This window comes from Anolis carolinensis, unplaced genomic scaffold (genome assembly GCF_035594765.1).
Source record: "Anolis carolinensis isolate JA03-04 unplaced genomic scaffold, rAnoCar3.1.pri scaffold_7, whole genome shotgun sequence".
Classification (NCBI taxonomy): domain Eukaryota; kingdom Metazoa; phylum Chordata; class Lepidosauria; order Squamata; family Dactyloidae; genus Anolis; species Anolis carolinensis.
The window spans coordinates 24134370-24151966 of record NW_026943818.1 but is presented as its reverse complement, the minus strand read 5'-3'; the positions used below and the strand labels follow the sequence as shown (position 1 = coordinate 24151966).

The 17597-nt window shown below is 41.6% G+C and overlaps 1 protein-coding gene and 1 long non-coding RNA gene across 25 annotated transcripts in view; one reads left to right on the top strand and one right to left on the bottom strand.

Moving 5' to 3' along the window:
* msi2 (musashi RNA binding protein 2) overlaps window positions 1–17597 on the bottom strand; it is a 604855-nt gene that overhangs the window by 19153 nt on the left and 568105 nt on the right. For 16 of the 23 annotated variants that reach the window (XM_062960125.1, XM_062960124.1, XM_062960126.1 and 13 more), the window contains one exon: window positions 207–415. In XM_062960125.1, the coding sequence (XP_062816195.1) occupies window positions 207–415 (209 nt within the window). The remainder of the gene's footprint in view (window positions 1–206; window positions 416–17597) is intronic. The other 7 variants (XM_062960128.1, XM_062960138.1, XM_062960134.1 and 4 more) reach the window with 1 other exon arrangement.
* Window positions 1–17597, top strand: part of LOC134293217 (uncharacterized) — a 291557-nt gene that overhangs the window by 205439 nt on the left and 68521 nt on the right. For both annotated transcript variants that reach the window (XR_010000237.1, XR_010000236.1), the window contains exon 5: window positions 11802–11880. This is a non-coding gene — a long non-coding RNA (uncharacterized LOC134293217). The remainder of the gene's footprint in view (window positions 1–11801; window positions 11881–17597) is intronic.

The window sequence follows — 17597 nt, the reverse complement described above, 5'->3', positions numbered from 1 at the left end:
CAGTAGCTGCTAATCCATATGATAGACGGGGCTCTGGAGGAGCTCTGCTTTGAAAGGCCTATTAGTCAATGGAGTTGGGTTATATCTAAAAGGCCATAGCAAACCAAAAAGCAAGTGAGGAGAGGGGGAGTGGCTGCACAATGCCAGCTAACTCTGCTCATTGAGGAGACGAAAAGGGCCGCGAGGAAAGGGACGAGGCTACTTACGGCGATTCCGTGGCCAAAGCTGGAGCCCGGCTGGGGGCTGGCGGCGCTTATGTAGTTGCCCACGCCGGAGTCCTGGCTGGCCGCCCCGTAGAGGTCTGCCACGGGGCCCGGGCTGTTTGCCCCTGGGAAGCCTCCGGGCCGGGCCGGGTTGGAGCCTGCCGGGGAAGCGGGTGCGCCAAAATTCGGTTGAGCACTGTAGCTATTCAAGACTGGTGTGCAGAGAATAAAGCTGAGTATGAGGCCACAAGCCAAGCATGCACAGTTATTACAAAGCCAGACACTAATTGAAAAAAAGAACAAAAGAGAACAGAACAGAAAGGAAACCGCCTAGGTCCAACTTCTAACATTTAACCAAGGCCATGCGAAAGAAGAGCAAGTACTCAATCATAGTCAGCCCATACTACTAAGAAGCTTGGAGCTCCAAATAGAGAGATGTATAAAGAGAGAAGGGAAAAAAATCATTCAACACACTACTGCAACCAGAGACTGTGGGTGCTCGGTTTCACCAAATTATCACAAAAAAATATGTATTTTCCAACATCTGATTTGATGCTCATGCAGTAGTCAAACGAGTTTTCTAAGATCTGGGCACGTCGAGACAGCATTCACATCCCATGCAAACTACAAAGGAACTAGTTTTAGACTACACATTGTGTTAATATTGATATTAAATGTTGACAGCAAAGAAAGCAAATCATCGCTAAGAAAACTGTCTTTTTTGGATCCCCTGTAAATTTTCAGATTCCAAAAAAATACAGCCCGGCCCCCACCCCTTTGAGTTCGGAAGGTACGTGAAGATTGGGAGGTTTGAAATGTTTTTCTCTTTAAATTAAAACAACGAAACAAACAAATGATAATGCAATGGAACATTTGAGATTATTTTATAGGTACAAGCGATAGTTGAGTTACTTTTAACTTCCCCTCTTAATTTCAAAATCCAAGCGCCCGTCTCCTTTTCTCCCAAAGCTTATTCTGCTACTAACCAGAATACATCACAAAATGAATAATCCTGTAAGTGGAGAGACTATGAGCTTAATTATTTCCAGAGTAACGTGGGATATATGTAGATATATATATATATAATATTTGATCAAGTAATAAAGAATCTACTTGCTACACATGGAAAGAGATAGTTCTGTCTTTTGGCTTTTTTGCTAGTAATGAAGGAGGAAGGTGGATTGCATTGCCGTTTTACTTTGTTGTTGTTGTGTGTTTTTTGGGCTGTGTGGCCATGTTCCAGAAGTATTCTCTTCTGACGTTTTGCCCACATCTATGGCAGGCATCCTCAGAGGTATATCTCACAACCTCTGAGGATGCCTGCCATAGATGTGGGCGAAACGTCAGGAGAGAATACTTCTGGAACATGGCCACACAGCCTGAAAAACACACAACAACCCTGTGATTCTGGCCATGAAAGCCTTTGACAACCTACCGTTTTTGTCAGCTGACCTTTCCATGTCTTTTCTAAATTGCTCTAAACCAGTGGTTCTCAACCAGGTGTTTTGGCTTACATCTCCCAGAAATCCCAGCCTGTTTACCAGCTGTTAGGATTTCTGGGAGTTGAAGGCCAAAACATCTGGGGACCCACAGGTTGAGAACCACTACTCTAAACAAAATGCTCTAAAGCAGTGGACCCGTGATCCGTGGACCGCCAGTGGTCCTCAAGAACTAAAATATGGTCCACGGCCTACACCGTTGCAACGAGAGTGACAGGTCTCGCGAAACCCTTTTATAGTTCCTAGGCAACAAAGAATGTCAGGAGGGAAGAGGCTGACTACCCACAAAAAGCGTGACAACAAGCCTCCTGACTTCTGCTTCTCCTCCTCCTCCCTGAGCAGAGCCCTTCCATATGGCGCCGTGGCGTCTTCGTTTTTTGGCCTGTTCCTGGGGTTATTTGGGGTGCTGATTCAGAAAATGGCATTGGATAGACCACATCAGCTCTAGATTATTAAATACAGTAGAGTCTCACTTATCCAACGTTCTGGATTATCCAACGCATTTCTGTAGTCAGTGTTTTCAATATATCATGATATTTTGGTGCTAAATTCATGAATACAGTAATTACTACATAGCATTAATGTGTAATGAACTACCTTTTCTGTCAAATTTGTTGTATAACATGATGTTTTGGTGCTTAATTTGTAAAATCATAACCTATTTTGATGTTTAATAGGCTTTTTCTTCATCTCTCCTTATTATCCAACATATTCACTTATCCAACATTCTGCCAGTCCGTTTATGTTGGATAAGTGAGACTCTACTGTAATAATATATAATAATATTATACTATACTAATATTATAATATACTGTATATACATGTAATATTAATAATAATATTATGATGTAATACAATGTAATAATAATTATAATAAACGGGCTATGTTGGATAAGTGAGACTCTACTGTATGGTTTTCAGTGGGCGACTACTGGATGGCATATGCTCTGTATCAGAAACTAGAGCTGATGTGGTCTATCCAATGCCATTTTCTGAATCAGCACCCCAAATAACCAAACTGAATCTAAAGTTGACCGAAACCTGAGTCATAACCCTTTTGGTACTAATGTTGGAGTCCCTGGTCAAAAAATACCAAAAACGTTGGGAACCATTGCTCTAAAGAACTCCTAACTATAACGCAAACTTAGGCACTTGTGTTCTGACAAGGCTTTTAATAAGTAGACATGCCATTCTCGGAGATGTCCGACTTGAAATATTTTTTAAAAACATTCACGAAACCAAATTGTATAGAAATAGGGGGAAAATGGGAATGAATACAGAGAACTCCTGAGTCCAGTCCTCCCGATAAGGAAACAACAGAGCATTGTTTCCGCCTCTCCCTGCGGGGAATTGAAATGGGAGAGCTGCAGAGCGGAGCTTCGACTTTCCATCCCTTTATTTTTTCAGCCTGCTTGGAGATGCAAGCTTGCCTGGCTTCCCAGAGGTCAAATAGTATGCAGCCTCGAGATACAGTCTCGTCCCACTCCCCACCTGGGCGAGGAATACTCTGTGAGTGATATGCCTGTGGCATTTCACATTAGTTTTTGGTCTGCATCTTTCCAGGCTTTCTTCTGCACTCTGAAGTCCGTTATCTATTTAGAGCAGTGACGAAGCCAAGGAAACACCACTATCTGGACACCCAGAAGCCTCCTCCAAAGCCCCACACAATGAATGGGGGTCTTCCCACCTCTTTCAGCTACTCATACTATACAACAGAACAACAACAGAAGCATATGAAATATTGCACAAATATTGTATTGAAACAATACAACTCTGTAAAGTCCTAACATGAAGGATTTTAAATATGCATGCTGTTGGGAAACAAATATGGAATACAGTAAACAGCATTGATTAAGCTGTTTAGGGTATGTTTCTCACTGGTATATTCTCGCTATCATAAATGAAAGTAGTCAATCTATGAGGGTTGAATGAAAAGTATGGAAGCCTGCACAGACGGGGAAGCCTTAGCACTGAACGGTTGTGTTGTTAAAGTGCGAAGTATGGAACCATGCACAGACGGGGAAGCCTTAGCATTGAATGGTTGTGTTGTTAAAGTGCGAAGTATGGAACTCTGCACAGACGGGGAAGCCTTAGCATTGGACGGTTGTGTTGTTAAAGTGCGAAGTATGGAACCCTGTACAGACGGGGAAGCCTTAGTATTGAACGGTTGTGTTGTTAAAGTGCGTAGTATGGAACCCTGCGCAGACGGGGAAGCCTTAGCATTGAATGGTTGTGTTGTTAAAGTGTGAAGTATGGAACCCTGTGCAGACGGGGAAGCCTTAGCATTAAACGGTTGTGTTGTTAAAGTGCGAAGTATGGAACCCTGCGCAGACGGGGAAGCCTAAGCATTGAATGGTTGTGTTGTTAAAGTGCGAAGTATGGAACCCTGCACAGACAGGGAAGCCTTAGCATTGAATGGTTGTGTTGTTAAAGTATGGAACCCTGCACAGGCAGTCGGCCAATGTGACTTAAGCAACATGCAGTCATTGAATTCTTGACAGGAGAAAGTGTCACCCCAAAGGAGATTCATCAGAGAATGCAAGCTGTTTATGGTGATTGTGTTGATGTGAGTACTGTGCGTCGTTGGGCGAGTAAGTTTAAAGATGTTGAGTTGGATGTCCTGTGACAGCAACCACCGAGTTTCACAAGCAAAAGGTTGACAGATTGATTCGGAACGATCGTCATATCACTCAGAGAGAAATGTCAAGCATCATCGGCATTTCACAAGAACGTGTGGGTCACATTATTGCTTTGCTTGGCTATTGGAAGATCTGTGCACAATGGGGACTGTGAGACGCCGGTTGCGGAAACAGAGTGTCGACTTCTTTCATGGCGACTTCAGAAAACTTGTTCATCGTTGGCAGAAATGTATCCAATTGTCTGGTGATGATGTGGAAAAGTGACTAGTGGTACTTAAAGAGCACATTCTAAGTATTATTTCTGTGTTTTATTAAAATATTCCCATCCAGACCCAAATAGCAATGATGAAGGCATTATGTTTCATTCAACCCTTGTAGGATGACTGGCAGAGTTGTGAGGGAGCTTTCTCAATGGACACGCATAGTCTAGGCCAATGACGGGCAACCTTTTGCGCTTGGTGTGTCAAAATTCACCAAAAAACCTAGCATGACTTGGGTGGTGTGTCACTTCGAGAAAAAACCCATAATTTCTCAATATGTATAGTTTAAATAACAAAAATATATAATTGTAATATATAACTGTATTTAATAAATCAAAAACTATTTACTACCATTATTTCCATGTACAACAATCTATGGTACCTCTTGCAGTTTCCACGCTGATTTCTCTCTATTCTAGTTTCAATGTAGTCATGAATAATGAATAATGTAATAATAATATAATAGTAATAATATGATAATATACTACAATAATAATAGAATAATATGTATGTATGTATGTATGTATGTATGTATGTAGTGTGCATAATTCCCCTGGAGTAAACAACAAAACCACCGGACCAAATCACACCAAATTTAGCCACAAAAGACATAGTCATCTAATCAATCTGCATGCGGCAGCGTGTCAGCAAAAATGACTAGGCGTGTCAGTGCTGACACGCGTGTCATAGGTTGGCCATCACTGGTCTAGGCCATAATGTTGGCGATGCAAGAAAATTCTAGTCTTTCTGGATAGCCTGGCTCTGAAGCCTCATCCATGAAGCCAAAATCTCCTTTTCACCTTCAGAGCAAGAGCCCCACCTCACTCGTCTTGGTTGTGCAAAATAAGCTCACTCACGCCGCCAAGGGAATTCAGGAAAGTCCCTGAAAGGGAAAATGTTTCTTAGCAATGGCAGAGCAGACTATTTGCTTGGCGAGTTCCATTTTCAGAATCCCGTCTTGCTTTGATTTTTAGCCCAATTATTTCAGATGGCAAATGCTCTGGGAATGCGGATCCAGAGCTGGCTCAACCTGATCCCCTGCTGTGTTCTGCCGCAGCCTGATGTACGTTGGGTTGCTTGTTTTCTTTAGTAGTGGTGGCAAGACTCTCTTGGGCCAACCTTCATCAAAGGGAGAGGCGAGGGCTCCTTGGCCCCCAACGTGGGGTGTGTGTAGCATAGTGTTTCCATGTGCTCCAAACAGCTTGTATATGTATACTAGCTGTGCCCGGCCACGCGTTGCTGTGTCGAAGTATGGTGGTATGGGAAATAAAGTACTGAGGAATTGGTGGTAGTTAAGGTAAAGGGTAAAGGTTTTCTCCTGACATTAAGTCCAGTTGTGTCCGACTGCACACTGAAGTGGCAGTATGGAGTCAAGATAATTCAGTGCAAAGCAGATAATATAAGATTATAAATGGGTTATATAGCTGTGTGGAAGGGCCTTGAGTCTACACTGCCATATAATCTAGTGCAAATTAGATAATCTGTGGAAGAGGCCTAAGAGAGGCCTAAGTCTGCCTGTCCCCTAACTGAACCCTGGCTGTCCCTTGGCTGAGTTGGTTGCTAGGAGACCAAGTGGGCAAAGATTAGCCCTCTAAACTGGCAGCAATTGGATAAAAACATTTATTGCTCTCCCTCTAATTAGGACTTTATTTTTCTTTTTGTTGTATCAACCTAGTGGCGTGGATGATGGGTTGTGTTGTCAAATTTCGAGGTTGGGGGGCCTGTAGTTTTGTTGTTTTGTGGGTCGGCGTGATGCCATCACTCATTTATATATATAGATGTCCTCGTATATTTGGAGCAGCTCTCCAATAGAGTGTGTGGGTGAGAAAGAGAGAAAGTAGCAGAATGGGAAAGGCCTTGGGAAGATGGCATTATGTCAGTAGCAATGTGGAGAAAGGTTGAATCTATGGGTGCATCTTGTTGTGGTTATGATGAAATGAATGGCAGTGGGAATTCTCTTTCACAGTGGGAATTTCACAGCCGTTAAACACCTGCTTGGCTACAAAAGTAATTGAATGTACAAAATCAAGAGTATAAACAACAATTGGCCAGTTTTATTTGCTTTGTATAATGAGACATTGAATTTTTGCCTAAATGTATGTTGTAAGCCGCTCTGAGTCCCTTGCGGGGTGAGAAGAGCGGAATAGAAATGAAGTTAACAATAATAATAATAATAATAATAATAATAATCCCAGGTGACAGTCACATTGACGAAAAACAACAGGAAAAACTCAGCCGCTATCAGGACCTCAAGATTAAACTGCAAAGACTCTGGCAGAAACCAGTGCAGGTGGTCCCGGTGGTGATGGGCACACTGGGTGCTGTGCCAAAATATCTCAGCCGGCATTTGGAAACAATAGACACTGACAAAATTACGATCTGCCAACTGCAAAAGGCCACCCTACGGGGATCTGCACGCATCATCCGAAAATACATCACACAGTCCTAGACACTTGGGAAGTGTTCGACTTGTGATTTTGTGATATGAAATCCAGCATATCTATTTTGTTTGCTGTGTCATACAATAATAATAATAATAATATCATCCGAAAATACATCACACAGTCCTAGAAACTTGAGAAGTGTTCGACTTGTGATTTTGTGATATGAAATCCAGCATATCTATCTTGTTTGCTGTGTCATAATAAAATAATAATAAGCACAGCAGGTTAATCAACAAGCTTCAATACATCTTGCCAACCAGAAAGTTGACAGTTTGAAGCCCAGGTCAGGGTGAGCTCCTGACCTTTAGCCTAGCTTCTGCCTACCTAGCAGTTCAAAAACAAATGTGAGTAGATAAATAGGAACTGCATTAAAGTTAGGCTTGGTGTTTCAATCAGAAAAAGAGAGAAAGCTCTTCAGCAGGGAGCTGGTATCTGGAACTGAGCACAGTCTCCAAAAAGTTGCCAAAAGATAGGAAAGCCTATATATACCTCTAAGGTAAAGGTTTCCCCTGATGTTAAGTACAGCCGTGTCCGACTCTGGGGGTTGGTGCTCATCTCCATTTCTAAGCCGAAGAGCCGGCGTTGTCCATAGACACCTCCAAGGTCATGTGGCCGGCATGACTGCATGGAACGCCGTTACCTTTCCGTCGGAGCGGTACCTATTGATCTACTCACATTTGCATGTTTTCGAACTGCTAGGTTGGCAGAGGCTGGAGCTAAGAGTGGGTGCTCACTCCGCTCCCCGGATTTGAACCTCGGACCTTTCGGTCTGCAAGTTCAGCAGCTCAGCGCTTTAACACACTGAGCCACCGGAGGCTCCATATATACCTCTAACTGTTGTCTATCTTGTCATTGTTATAATCGGCATTGAATGTTTATCATAAATGTGTTCTCTGATCCGTCTGAGTCCTATTCGGGATGAGAATATAATATAAATATAGAATATAAATACTGTAAATAAATAAATATTGTAATGGTTTACTTTGACTGCAAAACTTATTCCAGGAGGAATGCACAGCCAGAAAAGGGGAAAAAAAGCACATCAACTGTGACATTAAATTAGAAGAGCATGAGATGTGTCTCACATGGCAAATAGACAATCAGAAGAGCATGACATGTGTCTCACCTCCTTTTTGTCCATGGCCTGCAAAATATTGGGTTGTAAACATTTCAGAGGAAGCTTTGGGAAAGTTCTTCCTTTGCCACTTTGCACAGGGTGCCACGACTTTAAAGGCAGTGGCGAGTCTCCTAAATGCCACAGAGACCCAACGTCTTGCACACAGCTGGCTTTTCATCATGATTATAAGACAAACTACCCTGATGCTCCAAGACGTCAGCAAGAGTTTAGTGCTAGATGTGAAATAACCTCAAAAGATGACGAAAGGGAAGACCTCATCTGTTATGTATTTTAGAAACAAATCTCTTAAATCAGCCTACAAAATGGGAGGTTAAAGAGAGAGGGAGGGAGACATAGATTTCATTATATTTAAAGGCTCAACATCAATATGAGGCAGAAGAGGGAATGCAAAGCTTAAGAGGGTAAGGATTTTTATCTCCAATGTTCTGCTTTAAATTGAATCGTGACAAGAGTGGCAACCAGCCAGAACTACTGTGTGGGTTTTTGGTTTTTTTTTTTTGTCCAGGGGGAAACTGGAACTAAGATTTGGGAAGGAGAAAAAGGAAGAAGGGGAGAGTCTCTGTCTCAGAGGCAATAAACAGAAAGTCTTTTAATCCCTGGAAAAGCCGAGCTAGGAATGGCCACGTTTGGTGGACTGTCAAGCACCTGGATATGGTCTAGCTCAGGGGTCCTCAAACTTTTTAAGCCGAGGGCCGGTCCACAATCCTTCAGACTGTTGAGGGGCCAGATTTGGAAAAAAAAAACCAAAAAAACAAATTCCGATGCACACTGCACATGTCTTATTTGTAGTGCAAAAACAACAACAACAATGAAAGAACAATACAATATTTAAAAATAAAAACAATTTTAACCAACATACATTTATCAGGATTTCAATGGGAAGTGTGCTTCTGCTTCTGGCCAATGAGATAGTCAAGTTAATTAGGGGTGTTGTTGTTGTTGTTGTTGTGTGCCTTCAAGTCATTTCAGACTTTGGGCGAGCCTAAGTCTAAAATGTATTTATTTATTATTTATTTATTTACTGCATTTATTTACTACATTTGTATCACACCCATCTCACCCCAAAGGGGACTCAGAGTGGCTTACAAATTATATGTACATACAATATATTATATTATTAGCATAGCAGAATATTAGCATTATATATTACTATACTAGCTGTGCCCGGCCACGCTTTGCTGTGGCATTGTCTGGTGGTGTTGGTGAGAAATTGTTGAGGTAGTGGTGGTATTGAATGTCTGTTGTATGGTAGTCTTTATGTTTAGTATGCACACTGAAGTGGATTATATGGCAGTGTGGAGTCAAGACAATCCAGTTCAAAGCACATAATATAAGATTCTAAATGGGTTATATAGCTGTTTGGAAGGGTCTTGAGTCTACACTGCCATATAATCCAGTTAAAATCTGATAATCTGTGGAAGAGTCCTAAGTGAGGCCTAACTGTGCCTGTCCCCTGGGCTGAGTAGGTTGCTAGGAGACCAAGTGGGCGGAGCTTAGCCTTTAAACTGGCAGCAATTGGATAAAAACTATTATTCCTCTCCCTCTAATTAGGACTTTATTTTTCTTTTCTTTTTGTTGTATCAACCTAGAGCCGTGAATGATGGGTTGTGTTGTCAAATTTCGAGGTTGGGGGGCCTGTAGTTTTGTTGTTTTGTCCGCTGCCATGATGCCATCACTCTTTTATATATACAGATTGAACTATACCACTATACTGTAATTACTATCAATACTATATGTAAAATAGAATATATAATTAATATTATAGGGTATTATTATTAGTGTTATACCGTATTACATTATAATATTATTATCAATATTATATGTATATACAATATATTATATTACAAAACTGAGGGCAGGGGCCAGGTAAAGGGCCGCATCCGCCCCCCGGGCCTTAGTTCGGGGACCCCAGGCCTAGATCCTTGTGCACCTGCCATGTCATGGGATGGCAGTATTTGCCCAACAGCACTCCATCCCAGCTCGAGATACTAGGCCAATCTCTCTCACACCAGTATGTTCTCAAATGGCTTCTGACACGATGGTTTGGAATCCCTCAAGAAAGTAGGCAGCATGCCTGTAATCCACAGGGATGACTCAAGAGATTTTGTGGCCTGAGATGAGGCAGCTCTCCAAGAGTTAGGGCGAATATACAGGCAGTCTGCAAGTTGGGAACAAGATAGGTCATGTAGGGTTTGTTCTTATGTTGAACAATGGGCTTAGCACTGCTGTGCTGCAGAAAAATCCTGCTGATCAAAAGGTTGGCAGTTTGAGCCCGGGTCGGGGTGAGCACCCGCCGTTACTCTCAGCTCACCTGCCCACCTAGCAGGTCGAAAGATGAAATGCGAGTAGATAAACAGTACCGCTTTTAGCGGGGAGGTAATATAAGCGCCCTTAAGGACGTCGAGCCGAGGATGGCCATCTGTCAGGAGTGCTTTGAATGTGATTTCCTGCTTCTTAGCAGGGGGTTGGACTGGATGGCCCATGAGGTCTCTTCCAACTCTACTATTCTATGATTCTATGAAAGTTCTTCGGCATGGAAGATGGAGCGACAGCAACCCCTCCCCATGGCCGGTCAAGCACACAGCCTCCAAGATGCCGGAAATAAGATGGGAAAACTGCCTTTACTTCTGTTTGTGTCCTATATCCTTGTTAATCGTATAATTGACACTGAATGTTTGCCATATGTGTGTTCTGTAACCCACTCTGCGTCCCCTTCACGGTGAGAAGGGCGGGGTATAAATACTGTTGGAACAAGTGTAACTCCAGCTAAATATCTATATATATCCAGCTTTGGATCGCATAAAGTAAAGGTAAAGGTTTCCCCTGATGTTAAGTCCAGACATGACTGGACTTTTTACCTTTTTAAATCCAGTTGTGTCTGACTCTGGGGGTTGCTGCTCATCTCCATTTCTAAGCCGAAGAGCCGGCGTTGTCCGTAGACACCTCCAAGGTCATGTGGCCACTGGCATGACTGCATTGGAACGCTGTTACCTTCCCGCCGGAGCGGTACCTATTGATCTACTCACATTTGCATGTTTTTGAACTGCTAGGTTGGCAGAAGCTGGGGCTAACAGCGGGTGCTCACTCTGCTCCCGGGATTTGAACCTGGGACCTTTTGGTCTGCAAGTTCAGCAACTCAGCGCTTTAACACACTTCGCCACCGGATAGCATAGGGAAGGGTTAACACCCCTGTGGAGTTTGTTATGCTGTCTGTGTCCCAGTTCAGACGCTTTCGCCTCATTTTTGGTCCAGGTAAGAATTGGATTTGGAAAAATTTAGCTTGTGGGAACAAGGATTGGTTATTTTCTTCCCTGTGAAAATAACGCAGTCAGGAGTGGATTTCCCTTCCTAGGGGAAGACTTCTCTCACTTCCTGTTGTCTCACCCTGTTATTGATGTTTTAAAAGGTGCTTTTAGGATGTTTTTAAGATGTTTTTAAGATGTTTTTAAATTGTTGATTTTAGCCGGTTCTTGTAAGCCGCCCCGAGCCCTAGGGGAGTGGCGCATATAAGTTTGAAAAATAAATAAATAAATAAATAAACTGTGAGTTGCTTCCAAGTCGGATGTTTGTAACGCGGGGATTGCCTGTCGTGTGATGCATCTTCCTCTTCTCTTCCAGATGCACACTGTGCTGAAAATCCTTATCTGGAACTAGTTATGGGAACTCAGCAAAGGTGGAGATTGCCACAAAATAGCAGGTGAGTACCCTTTGCATGGGTACCATATGATGATTTCTACCCCAGAAATCCTTGCAATGCCCCTTGACGGTCACAAAATTTTATGAAGTACATGGTATCGCAATATTTTTTGAAACAAATAAAAAAAACGCACCCACAAAAATGATGGATTGCTATTTTGGGCTCTTTCTAAATTGGGGTCGTGGAGGCACCACGGCTAATGCAGCCCTAATCTCCAGGTTTTATTGGACAGTGGGTCTAACCTTCCTGCCAGAGCCAGCGTGCGGCTCCCAAATGAGTCCCCAGTGGGACACTAATAGAGTCGTGCCGATCCGTTTTCCCCCTTCCCCCTTCGAGAAAGAGAACTGGGCCGCCACGGGAGCGAGGGAGGAGGGTGGCCCGAATGCCGCTTTCCCTGCCCATTAACCCAGATTGCACACAGAGGTCCAGCAGGTTCGCATTCATTTAGAGCTAAAAATAACGGCACAGGCTTGCAATCATGCACTTCATTTCCCCATCTCGCATTTTCCTGACGACTTAATCGAGAGAGTAAGGCGCACATGAGTCAGCAACAGCGTGTTATTCAACCCCTCCCCGTCCCTGATTTAAAACACGAAAAACCAAATGGGGAGATTCCATTAGTGAAAGCAAATGCACCCCAGCTATGGAAAATAGCAGCATAATATAGGTGTGGGCTCTGGTTACGCTGCAGGGTCGCCGGATGTAATTCAGAGGCAAAAACAACCCTGAAATTTGTGTGGAGATGTACCGTATATACTCGAGTATAAGCCAACCCAAGTATAAGTCGAGGCTCCTAATTTTACCACAAAAAACTGGGATAACTATTTGACCTGAGTATAAGCTGAGGGTGGGAAATGGAGCAGCTACCGGTAAATTTCAAAATGAAAATAAATATCAATAAAAATACATTCAACCCTGGCGATCAATAATAAGATACTAGAAATAATGAATATGGACAAATTGACGTATCTGCTAGCGAACAATCAAGGTCGTCCAAGAAAACAAACCGACTGGGAAATGATTAAAAAATATTTAAAAGAGGAAAAAATGAAGATTTTAATTTGAGACCTAAGAAAATCAGAATATGTACAAAACCTCATAACAGGAGAAAAGGAATGATCTGGGCTATCAGGATGAATTCAAGAACTCAGGAAAGGGGGGGAAAGATGAGACCCAAAGACACCATGCAATAGTTGGAAGTTCATTTTATATTTTTCTTTTTTTGGGGGGGGGGGTTCTCTTTTTTTTGGTTTATTTAATTTTTACCCCTCTTCTTCTTTTTTCTCTCTCTTCCCCTTCTAATTCTTTTTTCTTCCCTTTTTTTCTTCCCCCCCCCCTCTCTTTTCCCTCAATTTTTTAATTTATTTTATTGTATGTTTTTGTCTGTGTTTATGTTGAAAGGAACACATAAAAATTTATTTAAAAAATAAAATTAAAATACATTAATTTAGACATCAGTAGGTATGGATATAGATATAGATATACTTATAAGTCTCACTTATCCAACATAAACGGGCCAGGAGAATGTTGAATAAGCGAATATGTTGGATAATAAGGAGAGACTAAGGAAAAGCCTATTAAACATCAAATTAGGTTATGATTTTACAAATTAAGCACCAAAACATCATGTTATACAACAAATTTGACAGAAAAAGTAGTTCATTACGCATTAATGCTATGTAGTAATTACTGTATTTATGAATTTAGTACCAAAATATCATGATGTATTGAAAACATTGATTACAAAAATGCCTTGGATAATCCAGAACGTTGGATAAGTGAGACTCTACTGTAAAAATAAATATCAATAAAAATACATTAATCTAGGCATCAGTAGGTATAGATATAGATATAGATATACAGGTATAGTAGAGTCCCACTTATCCAACATAAACGGGCCAGGAGAACGTTGGATAAGCGAATATGTTGGATAATAAGGAGAGTCTAAGGAAAAGCCTATTAAATATTAAATTAGGTTATGATTTTACAAATTAAGCACCAAAACATCATGTTATACAACGAATTTGACAGAAAAAGTAGTTCATTACGCATGAATGCTATGTAGTAATTACTGTATTTACGAATTGAGCACCAAAATATCACGCTATATTGAAAACATTGACTACAAAAATGGCTTGGATTATCCAGAGGCATGGATAAGTGAGACTCTACTGTACATGGATCTATATGTACAGCAAACATGAGGGGGAAATGCATATATAAAATTAATGTATATGGATAGATATTGCAAATATCTCTATCTATCTATATACATTAATAGCAAATGCATGCAGGGGGTTAATGCCTATATATCTGTAGGAGCGTTTAACAAATATTTCAGGGGAAAATGCTTTTATAAGATTGATGGATATATATTTTTCTTCTTTCTGACTTGCAAGGGCCTCCTTCCCTTTTCAAAACATTCCCTTGGCTTTGGAAAAGAAAACACACTGATAAGTGAGGGTAAGAGAGAACTATATCATCTATTGCAAGCAATGGCCTCCAGGTTCTGTTGCCCAGCCTTGACCTTGATCATATTATAAGCCGAGTGAGGCTTTTTCAGCTAAAAAAAGGGCTGAAAAACTCAGCTTATCTTTGAGTATATACGGTATTTGAAGATTGGTGTGAAGATATAACCAGGGAGGAAGAATAATATTTTGGGGGAATGCTTGGTAGATATTTGGGGCACCATAACGGGACGAGCTGTGTTCAGAGTTGCCAGAAGCCAATGCATGAAGCATTCCGTCGTGACCAGTCACAGCATCTTAACAATTGCTTAGGTACCCGGGGTTGCCCAGGTTAGATATTTTGTGATTCTAATTGTTAGAAATATTTATTTATTTACTAGCTGTGCCCGGCCACGCGTTGCTGTGGCATTGTCTGGTGGTGTTGGTGAGAACTTGTTGAGGTAGTGGTGGTATTGAATGTCTGTTGTATGGTTGTCTTTATGTTTAGTATGCACACTGAAGTGGATTATATGGCAGTGTGGAGTCATGACAATCCAGTTCAAAGCAGATAATATAAGATTCTAAATGGGTTATATAGCTGTTTGGAAGGGCCTTGAGTCTACACTGCCATATAATCCAGTTAAAATCTGATTATCTGTGGAAGAGTCCTAAGTGAGGCCTAACTGTGCCTGTCCCCTGGGCTGAGTAGGTTGCTGGGAGACCAAGTGGGTGGAGCTTAGCCTTCAAACTGGCAGCAATTGGATAAAAACTATTATTCCTCTCCCTGTAATTAGGACTTTATTTTTCTTTTCTTTTTGTTGTATCAACCTATGGTTGTCTTTATGTTTAGTATGCATTTGGTTGTTTGTGTACTGTGAAAGTGGTGAGGATAGAGGACACTGTTTATGTTGGATTAGTGAGACTCTGCTGTATATTTGTAATCTTATATTACCTGCCTAGAACTGCCCCTTCTACACAGCTGTATAAAATGCACACTGAAGTGAATAACTGGCAGTGTGGACTCAAGATAATCCAGTTCAAAGCAGATAATATAAGATTCTAAATGGGTAATATAGCTGTGTGGAAGGGCCTTGAGTCTACACTGCCATATAATCCAGTTAAAATCAGATAATCTGTATCTTATAGGCAGTGTGGAAGAGGCCTGAGGCCTAACTGTGCCTGTCCCCTGGACTAAGTAGGTTGCTAGGAGACCAAGTGGGCAGAGCTTAGCCCTCTAACTGGCAGCAATTGGATAAAAACAATTATTCCTTTCCCTCTAATTAGGACTTTATTTTTCTTTTCTTTTTGCTGTATCAACCTAGAGCCGTGGATGATGGGTTGTGTTGTCACATTTCGAGGTTGGGGGGCCTGTGGTTTTGTTGTTTTGTCCACTGCCCTGATGCCATCACTCTTTTATATATATAGACTAGCTGTTCCCGGCCACGCGTTGCTGTGGCGAAGTCTGGTGGTATGGGAAATAAAGTATTGAGGAATTGGTGGTAGTTAAGGTAAAGGGTAAAGGTTTTCCCCTGACATTAAGTCCATTATAAATGGGTTATATAGCTGTGTGGAAGGGCCTTGAGTCTACACAGCCATATAATCCAGTTCAAATCAGATAATCTGCATTTTATAGGCAGTGTGGAAGAGGCTTAAGTGAGGCCTAACTCTGCCTGTCCCCTGGGCTAAGCGGGTTGCCAAGTGGGCGGAGCTTAGCCTTCTAACTGGCAGCAATTGGATAAAAACAATTATTCCTCTCCCTCTAATTAGGACTTTATTTTTCTTTTCTTTTTGTTGTATCAACCTAGAGCCGTGGATGATGGGTTGTGTTGTCACATTTCGAGGTTGGGGGGCCTGTAGTTTTGTTGTTCACTCTTTTATATATATAGATTTACTGTATTTATATCCCGCCTTTCTCAACTCCTGGGGAGGATTCAAGGAGGCTTACAAACGGCACTACATAGCATGGAAAAGTTACATTAAAATTAAAATAAGCATCCATAAAACATATTTAAATATAGTCTTTGTTTGAGTTTGATGCGTGGTACTATTAGAAAATGCATAACGGGTGATGCTAGAGGCCCATTGGCACGTGGGCAAGGAGGCTTAATTAAAAGGGATGGTTTTTGATGCCATACATGCTGACACCCACAGAGTCATGCAGCCATACGCCTATACCAATCATACACTGACACACCCAGACACCCATATAGCTACACACCTATACAGCTATACAGCCGCATGCCTATACACCCAAACACAGCTCTCTGAATGTGAGTGCACTACAATTTCCACCACCCTCTCTTGGAGCCCCCGGTGGCGTAATGGGTTAAACTAGGGAGCGGGGTGAGCTCCCATCTGTCAGCTCCAGCTTCCCATGTGAGGACATGAGAAAAGCCTCTCACGGGATGGCAAAACATCCGGGTGTCCCCTGGGCAACGTCCTTGCAGACGGCCAATTCTCTCACACCAGAAGCGACTTGCAGTTTCTCAAGTTGCTCCTGACATGAAAAAAACCACCCTCTGTTAATACCCCCAAAGTCCACAGGCATTTTAAGTCGGTCAAGATGTGTATGTGTGTCAAATATGATCAAAAACTATTATTGTTGGGATTTAGACAGCTCTCTGGATAGGGTGGACTACAACTCCTATCATCCTCTTCAATCCCTCCTAAATCTTGCCAGTATTTTAAGATGGTGTCGAAGAGATGTGTATATTAGAGCATCTTGCAAAGGCCACAGAAATAGTCAGGCCTCTCAGAGTATAGTGGAGACTACTTGATATGTTTTGACTTTAGTTCACATTTAAGCCTGGATACAGTAGAGTCTCACTTATCCGACATAAACGGGCCGGCAGAATGTTGGATAAGCGAATATGTTGGATAATAAGGAGGCATTAAGGAAAAGCCTATTAAACATCAAATTAGGTTATGATTTTACAAATTAAGCACCAAAACATCAGGTTATTCAACAAATTTGGCAGAAAAAGTAGTTCAATACGCAGTACTGTTATGTTGTAATTACTGTATTTAAGAATTTAGCACCAAAATATCACGATGTATTGAAAATATTGACTACAAAAATGCGTTGGATAATCCAGAACTTGGATAAGCAAGTGTTGGATAAGTGAGACTCTACTGTAATTACAGTTTCCTTTAAACATTACAGTCTGGAAGATACTACTGTGGATTATAACAGTTGACTGTACTTATTATTTTCATTATTGTTGTTAACTCTCAGGTAATATTGTATGTATATGGTGCTCTGAATTACAT